At 45.2% G+C, this 12,439-nt stretch overlaps 1 protein-coding gene across 1 annotated transcript; it reads left to right on the top strand.

Moving 5' to 3' along the window:
• Nucleotides 1-2,357: 2,357 nt before the first annotated feature.
• Nucleotides 2,358-12,195, top strand: Adprh (ADP-ribosylarginine hydrolase). Its single transcript, XM_005344983.3, has 5 exons — nucleotides 2,358-2,453; nucleotides 3,147-3,241; nucleotides 5,891-6,245; nucleotides 10,344-10,704; nucleotides 11,485-12,195. Exons 3-5 carry the CDS (start codon nucleotides 5,933-5,935, stop codon nucleotides 11,897-11,899), a joined length of 1,089 nt encoding a protein of 362 aa, XP_005345040.1. The 5' UTR covers nucleotides 2,358-2,453; nucleotides 3,147-3,241; nucleotides 5,891-5,932; the 3' UTR covers nucleotides 11,900-12,195.
• The last annotated feature ends 244 nt before the right edge of the window (nucleotides 12,196-12,439 follow it).

Raw genomic sequence — 12,439 nt, 5'->3', positions numbered from 1 at the left:
ACCTGGTCTACCGAATGAGTTCTAGGCCAGCCAGGGCTACACTAGGTTTCTACATCCTAAGGTTTGGCGAGCTCAAAGTCTGCAGCCTGGAGGACCCGAGAAGGAGCCTATGGTCCTAAGGCAGTCAGTTAGCAGAATTCTTTTTCCTATGGGAGGGGAGCCCTTTCTCTTAAGATCTTTAACTGATTCAATAAGGCTTCCCCACAATATGGACAATAGTCTACTCTCCCCAGTGTTTGTCGATAAAAAAAGCTAATCTCAGCTTTAAAACCCTTTCCTGTCTGGAGTAAGATTTGAACAGCTAACTGGGTGTTGTTCTGCAGCCAAGACGTCATACAGTGAGCTGCCCAGTCTTTTTGAATGAAAACCATTACAGCTACTTTTGGATTTTTATGTCTTTGTCCCTAGCTTTCCTGCTTTCATACTTCCCCGTCTTAATTTATTTTGATGAATTTACACAGGATCCTAGCCCGTGCTTTGTTGCCCTTTGCCCCTTGCAGCTGCTTTGCTGTGAATTTCTGCTAGAGAGCCCACACAGCCCTTGCATATTAACGACTTCCTGTTAGTACACATTTCCAAAACCTGTAGCTGTCACTGTGTAAACGGGCACTTGTGACATAGTCGGGCCTAGGGAGTGTCAAAGCTTTGTTTCAGCATCCTGTTTTCCGATTATCGGTGAATCTGTTCTCTTAAAACAACCATAAAGAGGTGGGAGAGCAGCTGGGCACTCTCATTGTATCCAACTAGAAGGAAGCTGATCCCAGAAGCACTGATGTGCATGAACATTTGGAGCCCTGTTTGTAGATGATGAAGTCAGTTTTTTTTTTTTGATTTTTTTTTTTTTTTTTTTTTTTTTTTTTTTTTTTTTTTTTTTTTTTGGTTTTTCGAGACAGGGTTTCTCTGTGGTTTTGGAGCCTGTCCTGGCCCAGCTCTTGTAGACCAGGCTGGTCTCGAACTCACAGAGATCCGCCTGCCTCTGCCTCCCGAGTGCTGGGACTAAAGGCGTGCGCCACCATCGCCCGGCGATGAAGTCAGTTTTTAAAGAGAGGATATAAAATTTTCTTTACAAAAGGACCTGTTATTGTTCTAAAATCGTGAGAGTACCCATGAAGACTCTAGGTCTATGTAACCAGAGTGGTAGCCTGTGGTTTCTATTTTTCTCTAAAAATCTCTTCATATATAACACAGAAAAATATTCTAACAGATGTAAGCCAGACGTGGTGTTGCAAAACGGAAATTCCAGCGTTCTCAAGGTGGAGACAGGAGGAATGAGTTTGAGACCAGTCTGGGCTATAGTGGAAACCGTCCCAAAAAAACGAAACAAAACCCACCAAAATTTAAATTTCTTCCGTCTCTCTTGTTCCCTCTGACAGACAATTGTAATCATTTACAGTTTGATGTTTGCCCTTTCAAGCAGCCCTCCCCGTAGTGCTTTTAACATATATCCATCATCCTAAAACATGATTTATTTTCTGCTTAATAAAAATGTCCCCAAACTCCACACGAATGCCTCCTTCATTATTTTTGAGATTAATAGGAGATTTATTTATGGCAAGAGTCATTGCCAAAGTTAATAGGAGATCCAATTTTTCCTTCCTAAAGAAGTCTGCCTTTCTCTCCCGTCTGTTTTGAAACCTCGTCAGAAGAGAGGTCCAATTCCCAGCACAGCTCCTAAAAGTGAATTCTTGGAGTTGGGTCTGAAATTAGGATAAACAGCTACTTAGAGCCAAGGCAGGATCTAAGATGAGCGTTTGGGGTGGTTGTACAGAAGCAGATATTCCCGTTTAAGGTGACCCTGATGCTCAAGCGCTCGACCTGCATCTTTCGGGTCTCCGGGGACAGTTAGTTGTACTGGGCTGGGTCGAGGGTACTGGGAAGAGTGGCCAGGGGCGCAGGCTTATACTTGGAACACGACATCTTGGCCTTAATGCGTCCTTCGCTACCTTAGAGTATTAATAATTCCAGAGCCATAATTTAGGGGTGAGAAGCTAATTGTTCCCTTCTAAGTTCCCGTTAGAAGCACTTCCGTGAAGAGCATGCAGACCCAAACAGTCTAGCGCTATAATGGACGAGCAGTCGCCACTCTAGAAGATGGGTGCCGCAGTCAGGCCATCTTACAGCGAGGGGCAGAACCCGACAGGGGCGCACGCCCGGCTCGCCCCGGCCCCCATAACCGCAGACACACAGCGCAGAGCGGTTCCCAGGCCGCTCTCTCCACCCGCGCTTCCCTGGGGATTGGGCGCCGTGACAGCCACCTTCCGCCCGGTGCTGATGGTGGGGAGGGCGCGGCCCCGCCGGAAGCCGCTCTGCGTCTGCTACTCCCCAGTCCAGGAGCCCCGCTCGCGGCTCCGCCCTTGTTTGCCCCGGGCTCGCACGCGGGACACCGAGGCTCCAGCGCCTGCTACCCCTACTCCTGCTCAGGTCGCCCCGCGCTCCCAGCCTCTCCCCAGCAGGTACAGCCAGACTCCTGTACCACTCTCCTCCGGTTGACCTGGTACCCGCTCAGCCCGGGGCTCTCACTTCCAGAGTCGTACCAGGCCCTCAAAGTGGCCTCCAGGACTTTCCAGAGTGTGTCGCCCTCTCCCTTAACCTCTTCTTTCCCTGTTCCTCCTCCGACCCAGGCCGGCAAAACAGGCTAGTCTGGAAGTGGACTTCAGTTTTGATTGTATAGTTTGATTGCAATGAGACCCTAGAAGTTTAAAGTGGGTTAAGAAATAATGACTTCTTACGGCTGGGACTGGGGCATGTCCCAGGATGAAAAGGAATTCCAGAGAGAAAAGATGCTTCCTCCACGGGCTCCCCACACACTGGGGACAATTGCAGAAAGGAAACCTTGAGCATTGGGAGGGAAAGGAGTGGGTGTTAGTTCTCAATTCTCAGAGGTCAACAAAGCTTTGGCTTCGAAAACCTGGGCCAAGACAGTACCTCAGAGAACATTTACAATCTACATCCTCCTGCTGCCCCACGGACGGGAAACCATTCCAGAGTGAATGGCTTGTTTATTAGGATCACACAGCTAACTCAAGAGAGTACAGATCTCTACTTCCTAGGCTTTGTTTATACATAAGAAAAATATTTAGATAATGTGATTAGGAGCTCGCTCTTACAAATGCTCAGTCTGTCTTTTCCCCTTACTGCTTCTCCAGGTCTTTGCCGGCCTGTGCCCTAGTCCTGAGCAGTGTGGCTAGATGGAAGACCGTGGAAGTGCCTGGGCTTGAACTAAACCTAAGATAGCATTTAGGTAAGTAGAGAGGAAGAAGGGCAGTTGGGTGCAGGGGAGCTTGAACTGAGGGCAGGGCTGAGCTAGTCTCTGTGTCTCTAAGAGTGTTTACCCCTGTACATGGGGTAGATGGATAGACAGAGTGGGCAGATGTTGGTGCACTTTGAACCCAAGGGTCACAGGGAATGGGCACAGTGGGGAACTGGCCTAGCGCAGAGTAGGGTCTCGAGAAATGCACGCACAAGGAAGCCAGTGCTTTGGCAAGGATTTCATGTGTGGTGGGAATATTCAAAGCATCGCAGCTTGAATGGAAAGGGATCCTGGCAGCTGGGAACCAACGAGTGCTAAGTGTTACAGCCTGGGTGGAAAAGTAGTCTGGAAATCGGGGCCAGGGAATACCGAGTGTTACAGTTAGGATGGAAGAGTATTCTGGCGACCAGGAGCTAAGGAATACCACAGGTCATAGCAAACATAGCAGCTTACAGCTCTGGTCTAGGGAAAGGTTTCTCCAGTGTAACAGCTCTGTTCCGGTTCGGCTCCAGCTCCTGTTCCCTGCAGTGCAGGAGTGTAGCAACCTCGTTCTGCTAGGGGGAAGGTTTCGCCATTCTAACAGCTCTGCTCCGATTGGGCTCCAGCTCCTGTTCCCTGGAGTGTAGGAGTGGAGTTACTCCCGCTCTGCTAGGGGGGAGGTTTCCCCAGCAGAAGTGTTACAGCCCTGCTCTGCTCTGCTCTGCTCTGCTCTGCTCTGCTCTGCTCTGCTGGCTCCCACGAAAAGTGCATTCCTGTGAAGGAAGGTCTCACTCAAATCTCACTCAAGAGATTTATTGGGAGGGAAGAATCCAGGAGGGTGGCAGCCTGTGCCAGGGTGGAAGAAGGCAGCAGCAAATTATATAGGGTTTCTTAGGAGCCAAGTTTTTCCAGGGAGAAGATTTTCAGGGTGGGAATCGATCAGATTTCAGTCCCTTGAGCTCATATTTGCTAGAGCTCGTGCTCAGGGATTGGTTGGTTTTCTGCTCAGGGATTGATTCTTGTCTGCACAGGGATTGGTTGGTTTTCTGTTTAGTTGGAGTTGGTCAGGCACAGATTTGCCTCTGGTTTGAGGGCCAAATTGTGTTTCTCTAATTTCAGGGCCAGGGCATGTTTCTTTTTCTGACTGTGATTCTAGGGCCGAAGTGTGTTTCTTTGGCTCTAGTCAGGGTGTGTTTCTTTGGCTGTGATTACCAGGCCAAAGTGTATTTCTTTCACTGGTATCAAAGCCAGGGTGGGTTTCTTGGGCTGGCCCTTTCCTCCTTCTCCTACACAATATCATCTGTGATCCAGTACTATAGAACTTTTATTTATTTATTTATTTGTTTGTTTGTTTGTTTGTTTGTTTATTTATATTTTTGGATTTTTGAGACAGGGTTTCTCTGTAGTTTTTGGTGCCTGTCCTGGAACTAGCTCTTGTAGACCAGGCTGGCCTCAAATTCACAGAGATCCGCGCCTAACTCTGCTTCCTGAGTGCTGGGATTAAAGGCATGGGCCACCACTGCCCCGACATAGAACTTTTACCATATATAAAGCAAACAGGGACTAGAGAGATTGCTTAGCAGTTAAGAACACTGGGTACCCTTCCAGATGACTCAGGTTCAAGTCCCAGCACCCACGTGGCAGATCAGAAATGCCTATAAGGCCAGTTGTAGGGGATCAGACATCCTCACACAGACACACATGTAGACAAAAAGCCAGAGCACGTAAAATAAAAATAAATCATTGTAAAATGGAAAAACAAAAATATTGCTGATGAAAAGGAAGAGTGTGGGCAAAGCTTAATTATGGAACTGGTTGTTGATGGATAATAATCATAAAGTTGTGCTCCCTATACACTTTATACACTCCCTATACACTTTATGGGAACTCATTCATTCCTTGGGAGGTTGTTGCTGTTTGTTTGTTTTTAAATCATTATCTTGAGTGCCTCAGGAAGTTGCCCAAGGTCAAGGCCAGAGCCGAGGCCTGTAATCTGCTGTAGAATAGCAGGGAACTAGAAGTCTGGGATCTGCACATTTTGTTTGTGAGCTTCTGTTTCCTCATCTGTGAACACTTACCCTTAACAAGTGTCATTAACTACTTCAAGGAGAGAGGCACTTGGGCTGGAGAGGTGGCTCAGAGGTTAAGAGCACCGACTGCTCTTCCAGAGGTCCTGAGTTCAATTCCCAGCAACCACATGGTGGCTCACAACCATCTGTAATGAGATCTGGTGCCCTCTTCTGGGAAAATGTTGTATACATAATAAATAAATCTTTAAAAAAAAAAAGAGAGATGCATTTCCAAGCCGCATGTCACCTAAAGGAGAAAACTACAGGCCTTGTAGAACCTAATGGGTGTGCCACGACCTGAGAGTCCAAGATGGAGTTAGAGACCTGGCTCGGGAGTTAGTTCTGTGCTAGTATCCCAGCCTCTGCTAGCTCTGATTCAGTTCTCTTAACACTTATAAAACCGCATTATCTTTATGATGTTTGACTTATTCGGCTTAAGATGCACCTAGTAGCAAATCTCTTATAGGGCAGTTATGAGGATCAAATGGGATGTATTTAATAAAGTGCCTGCAGGGAGAATGCCCTATAAAATACAGAGTTTTGTCTGTTTTCCTGCTTTTTTTCTGACTGATCTTTCTCTTTCTTCCTGCAGGTGTCTTAGCTGTCCCCCAAGACCGCCTGTGCCAAGCGCAGCATGGGTGGGGGGCTGATTGAGAGATATGTGGCCGCCATGGTGCTGAGCGCAGCTGGAGATGCCTTGGGATACTTCAATGGGAAGTGGGAGTTCCTTCGGGATGGGGAGAAGATACACCGGCAGTTGGCCCAGATGGGTGACTTGGAAGCCATAGACGTGGCACAGTGGAGAGTCAGCGACGACACGGTGATGCACCTGGCTACAGCAGAGGCACTCCTGGAAGCCGGCACATCCCCGAGCTTGGCTCAGCTGTATTCCCTTCTAGCTAAACATTATCAGGACTGCATGAGAGACATGGATGGCCGGGCGCCAGGTGAGTGCTGCTGGGAGGAGGTGGCTCCTGGGCACAGAGAATGTTGGCGGGAGTAGGGATCGGTGACTGTCTCGACACTCAGGAGGACTTGGACTCCAGCCTAGGCTCTGGAGTGAGATTCTGTTTCAGAGAACCAAAAGGAGAAAAAAGTTGCGGGGCATTTAAATATCAATGAAATGATAGTATAGATTTGAATTCCTGTAACTTATTTATGGTGGCATCACAATTTTGTAAACTCTTCAGATGAATATGGAAAGGTTTTATCCATGAAATAAAAAAAGTAGGTTTCAGAAAAATATTTTATGAAAATAATGTCGTGTGCCAGGTGTGGTAGTGCATATCTGTAATCCCAGCACTTGGGAGGAGGAAGCAGGAAGGTCAGGAGTGGGGTGGGGTGGGAGGTGGTAGAGATATAGCTCAGCAGGTAAGAACACTAGCTGTGCAAGCGTGAGGACCTGAGTTCAAATCCCCAGCACCCACATAACAATCACAGGTGTAGCCCCTGTGCAAAAGGAGACAGAGACAGGAGGATCCCTATAGTTTGCTGGGCTATCTCTAGACCCTGTACCGAGAATCTGAGAAAGAGACAGGACACCTGGCAGCCACCTCTGCCCTCTGTATGCACATGGGCGTGTGCTCAAACACCACACACACACACACACACACACACACACACACACACACACCTATAGTTTGCTGGGCTATCTCTAGACCCTGTACCGAGAATCTGAGAAAGAGACAGGACACCTGGCAGCCATCTCTGTCCTCTGTATGCACATGGGCGTGTGCTCAAACACCACACACACACACACACACACACACACACACACACACACACACACAGAACAGTTGCTTCTCTCTGTTGAGAAGCGTATTCATAAATATGTTCATAATTCTACCTAAGTTATAGAAGTAGACATCATTTGTTATTTTCCTTCTATTTTCTATATTTTGTTATGAACAATTACAAAGAAAACTGTTTTTGTTTTTCTAATTAAGAAAAAAAATGAAGACTCTTTTGTTCCAGTTCTGCACACAGTGGCTCTTACCCACTTTGGGAACTTATTGTGGTCCCCTAGGGGCCTCCAGGTTTAGGTCACCTTTTCCCTGACCAACCTTTCTTCCTATAAGAGTCTGTTGGGGATTATCATTACAAAGTGTTATACAACTGTGCCACAAGGACATGTGCTCAAATATTTAAAAGTAATAGAATAAAAAATAATTCATGTAAAGATAAAATATACAGAGAGTCTGAATTATGTGTATTATTGTGTTTTCTTTGGATTTTTTGATGGTTAATGAGTTAACTGCTGAAAAACATTTGATTCTGGGGATTGCTAAGCTAAACCAACGTACATATTTTAAAGTTATCTTGACTTCAAAATTTGAGTCTAAGGATATGTTACTTTGAAAAAGAAGCTCTGCTTTTGTTTCTACAGAAGATAAGAACTTGTGGATTCCTTCCAGGCTAATGTGGTTTGATGGAACATGACTCCAAAAGGTCTCTATGAACCCTAAAAATATTTCACCCAAAAAATAACAGGAAGCACCTTGGAGAAAACAATGCCCAAATTCCTAAAATGATTATTTATAAATGTTTGTTTTCATTTAAAGGGGGTTTGTTGTAAGTGGTTAATGGTCACAGTCAATCTCTTTCTAAAAAATGGAGGGGATATGATATAGAGATAAATGCTTTACATTAGTATAGATTTTGGTCTATTGATACAAATTTAAGGTTAATTTTCTTACACTACTTTTGTTTAAGGTATTATGTTTATACCACTCATTTAAAATACAGTGTATAGTTAAAATTACAGATTAATAGTTAGTCATTTATAATAGTCAAACTTGTAGTCATATTAGTTAGGTTTTCTAGGTACACAGAGATATATTTCAGTTAGATAGATAATCTTCAACACTTCAAAGGCCTACAGAATATTGCATTTTAAAGGTTTTAAGAACTTAGGGTTTTCTCAATAGTGAGACATGCCTGCTTCTGACACCACCAATTACTTTATTTATTTATTTTTTTAAATAAATCTTTATTTATTGCATAAACAGAGTTCCGCTTGTATGTATACTTGCAGGCCAGAAGAGGGCACCAGACCTCATTACAGATGGTTGTAAGCCACCATGTGGTTGCTGGGAATTGAACTCAGGACCTTTGGAAGAGCAGGCAATGCTCTTAACCTCTGAGCCATCTCTCCAGCCCCCACCAATTACTTTATAGAGAGGTTGATGGGCATTCAAGAAACTCATTATGGAATTTGCCTTCAATGTGACAAAATTAGCCATTTGGGCAAGAAACTCTTGCCTGGACTGCTTTATGGTATTCTGTATAAACTGGACATACAGAACCCACAGAAAAATGACTGCTGAACTTGCAAAAAGAAGGTGAGACAGTTCTTCAGGGTTCTTGCTTCATGAAAGAGTCTGCCAGACATTCTACAGGACACAGAAGAAAGTGACTGACAAACTGCCAATATAGACAAAACAGTCTTTCAAATTTCGTGCTTCATGGAAAAGTCTACTGGATACTATGGGCCTATAGGCTGAAGGTGGATACCCAATGTTACAGAAAAACTTTAGGTGACTATGCAGGCAGTGAGATGTCTTTGTCAATTCTAGAGTTTTGGAGGTTGCTTACAGTGTACTTTCTGTTTACTTAGGTAATATTATATCCTTCTGGGATCTTTGATGGATTTGAAGATAGCTAGATATGGTTATAGTTTTCCTTAGTTATAATAAAAGATAAATTAAATATGAAACTTTAGACTCACAAAGAATAAAATAGATGATAGAGTATTTTCTTTAATTTTTCCAGATACAAACAGACTATTGAAACTGTAATTCTTGCTTTGTACCCGTTTTGTTATGTGTAATTTTACTATGTTAAAGTTAAAACCTTCCTTTCTATTTAGACAGAAAAGGGGAAATGATGTGGGATGTCCTTCTATATATGTTTTGTTTTTATTGGGTCATGAATAAAGCTGTTTCTACCAAAGGCTTAGCAGAGTAATTAAAAGTCTCCATTTACATAAAATGGACAATGGTCAGTGGGCAAGCCTCCTTTTACCCCTGTCATGTAGGGGACAGTCACAGTTTGTTGTTCCTGATCTAAACCTAATGTTTCTTCTGGAACTTTCTCTTTCTGATAGTCAGTAACCCCAATGGGAACCCTAACAGGCTCTTATTAGACTCACTAAGGACTTCAGCTATGGAGTCTGATTATATTTTAATGGTCACTGACTAGCTGCTTCTGTGATCTTAAGTTCCCTAAGTTTTGAGTCTGATCTTATTAAAAACAAATACATGATAGCACACACCTGTGGTCCTAGCACTTGGGAGGCAGAAGCAGGAGAATGACTATGAGTCTGTGGCCAGCCTCAGATACAATAGAGAGTCCCAGGCCAGCTTGGTTTATGGAGAAAGCCTTTCTTTCAAAAATAAATAAAAGCAAATATGGTACAGCGATCCAAGGCTTACTCCATGTTTTTGCTACTTTGTTAATTCATAATATCACACTTAGGATTGCATATAAAGAAGGACAACTTTTGGGCTGGGGTTTGAAGCTGTGGGGCCATCCATATCATATGTTCCATCCATGTCATATGTTCCATCCATGTCATATGTTCCATCCATGTCATGTGTTCCATCCATGTCATGTGTTCCATCCATGTCATGTGTTCCATCCATGTCATATTTCCATCCACATCATATGTTCCGTCCACATCATATGTTCTGTCCATACCATATATTCCGTCCATAACATATGTTCCATTCATATCATATATTCCATCCATGTCATGTGTTCCATCCAGATCATATGTTCCATTCATGTCATATGTTCCATCCATGTCATATGTTCCATCCACATCATATGTTTTATCCATGTCATATGTTCCATCCATATTATATGTTCCATTCACGTCATATGTTCCGTCCATATATGTTCCATCCATATCATACGTTCCATCCATATCATATGTTCATGGCTTTCCTTTTGTTTCAGAGAAACTTGGGAGTCTGTTTCGTTCTTTATTCTCACGGGTCCTTTGTTTTGGTCTCTGACCCTTCTCTCTACCTGCCTCACCCTAGGTGGTGCTTGCATGCAGAATGCCATGCAGCTGGAGCCCAACAGGCCTGATGGCTGGAGGATCCCCTTCAACACCCACGAGGGTGGCTGCGGAGCTGCTATGCGTGCCATGTGCATCGGGCTGAGGTTCCCTCACCCTAGCCAGCTGGATATGCTAATCCAAGTGAGCATCGAGAGTGGCCGGATGACCCACCACCACCCCACAGGCTACCTGGGAAGCCTCGTGTCGGCTCTTTTTACAGCGTATGCCGTGAATGACAAGCCACCGAGGGAGTGGGGAAGAGGGTTGATGGAGGTGTTACCAGAAGCCAAAAACTACATTGTCCAGTCAGACTACTTTGTGGAGGAAAATCTCCAACACTGGTGAGTGTCTGTGTATGCGCATGCACCATCCGTGTACCTAGGGTTCAGAGGTCACAGCAGCCATCACAGTTCTCACATTCCTGTTCCTCCCAGGGCACCTGCTAAGGAGTCCACGTTCCTTTCCCGTCATGGTTGCCTGAAGCAGCCAAGTGGGTGCCTTGGTGTGTGGGCACCTGTAGTCACCTGAGTCCTAATCTTGATTCCAGCTTCCTATAAATGTCTATGACCAGCCTGTGCAGAGACACACTTTTCTTGGTTACCTCCTGTTTCTCTGAGATTTCTTTTTCCAGTATTGCTTTGAAGCAATATTTCAGAACCTTTGGTTAGAATGCCTGAGAGATAAGTTTCCCCAGGAGCTGGGTGACAAGGCCACCTCTCCCCCTCTTCATGGCTTACTTCACATCAGCGTTCTTAGAAGCAAAGGGCTCAGCGCCCTTACTAAGGGTGCCCATGTCGTGATGTCCCAGAGTTCTCCTGGAAAGGTAATAAGGTGTTGCTCTGGACCCACAAGAACCAATGTTTGTTTCCTGTCCTGCCGCCCTGACACATACCTTCCTTACTGAGCAACTGCAACTGAGTCCATACCTGGTCTCAGTGGGTGGTTAGTAAAAAATGGATGAATGGCTTGTAGAGTTAATGCTGCTTTTTTCCCCTATGAGTTTATGACACTAGTATGAGGAGCTGAAGTCATTCTGGACTTTTTTCTATTTACATATCTACCTGGTACTTTTCCATATGGCTTTTGACATTAGTTTTTAAAAATTGATTTCCCTGCCGCAGGTCTTACTTCCAGAAAGAATGGGAAAAGTACCTGGAACTTCGAGGGATTTCAGATGGCAGGTCAGCTCCCGTCTTCCAGAAGCCCTTCGGGGTGAAGGAGAGGGATCAATTCTACATCTCCCTGAGTTACTCTGGCTGGGGCGGCAGCAGTGGACACGATGCCCCCATGATCGCCTATGATGCCCTCCTGGCTGCGGGGGATTCCTGGAAGGAACTTGCACACAGAGCCTTTTTCCACGGCGGAGACAGCGATTCCACAGCAGCCATCGCCGGCTGCTGGTGGGGAGTGATGCACGGTTTTAAAGGAGTCAACCCTTCTAACTATGAGAAACTGGAGTACCGACAACGGCTGGAAGAGGCAGCACGGGCTTTATATTCTCTTGGGTCAAAAGAAGACACTGCATTTGGCCCCTAGGAGAGGGTGGTGTTTTCTTTTCCTTTCTTTTCCTGGTGACTTCTTTCTCCATAGCCGTGGTTCTGCTCAGTCTATTCAAGTATTCTCATCTCATGCTCAGACTTTAGCAAGCACAAGTTCCTTGGGCGCCCTTAGCCCTGCCTTCTCACACGCTTTTCCTGTGTTCCCACGCTTCCCTCCTCTCCCCGGGTTCATCTCTGTGTTTGAGAATCTTTTTATTTCACTTGATGGTGTCAGCTTTTCCCCTTCCAGAAGCACCTTGTATTTGAATCTTTGTTTTTGATTATAGAATTGTTCCAAATGCTTTGTCCAAGTTTTCCTCAATCGGGTCCCCCACCTACCCCAAGTAGACTTGGGCAAAGATTTGAGTGCAGAGAGTTTCTTTGGGAGGCAATTCCAGGAAGTAGAACAGGGAAGTGAGGCCAGGAGGGAAGGGAGCTCACAGGCTGTGTGAATGAGCAGGAATCCTCATGGCCATTTGAGGTGCATTCTATGGGGGTCCTCTGCCTGAGGCAGTCCTCAGCGTTGTCCTCGTGAAAT

The sequence above is a fragment of the Microtus ochrogaster genome, chromosome 2 (assembly GCF_000317375.1).
Source record: "Microtus ochrogaster isolate Prairie Vole_2 chromosome 2, MicOch1.0, whole genome shotgun sequence".
Classification (NCBI taxonomy): Eukaryota; Metazoa; Chordata; class Mammalia; order Rodentia; family Cricetidae; genus Microtus; species Microtus ochrogaster.
This window is presented reverse-complemented; position numbering and strand designations above follow the sequence as displayed.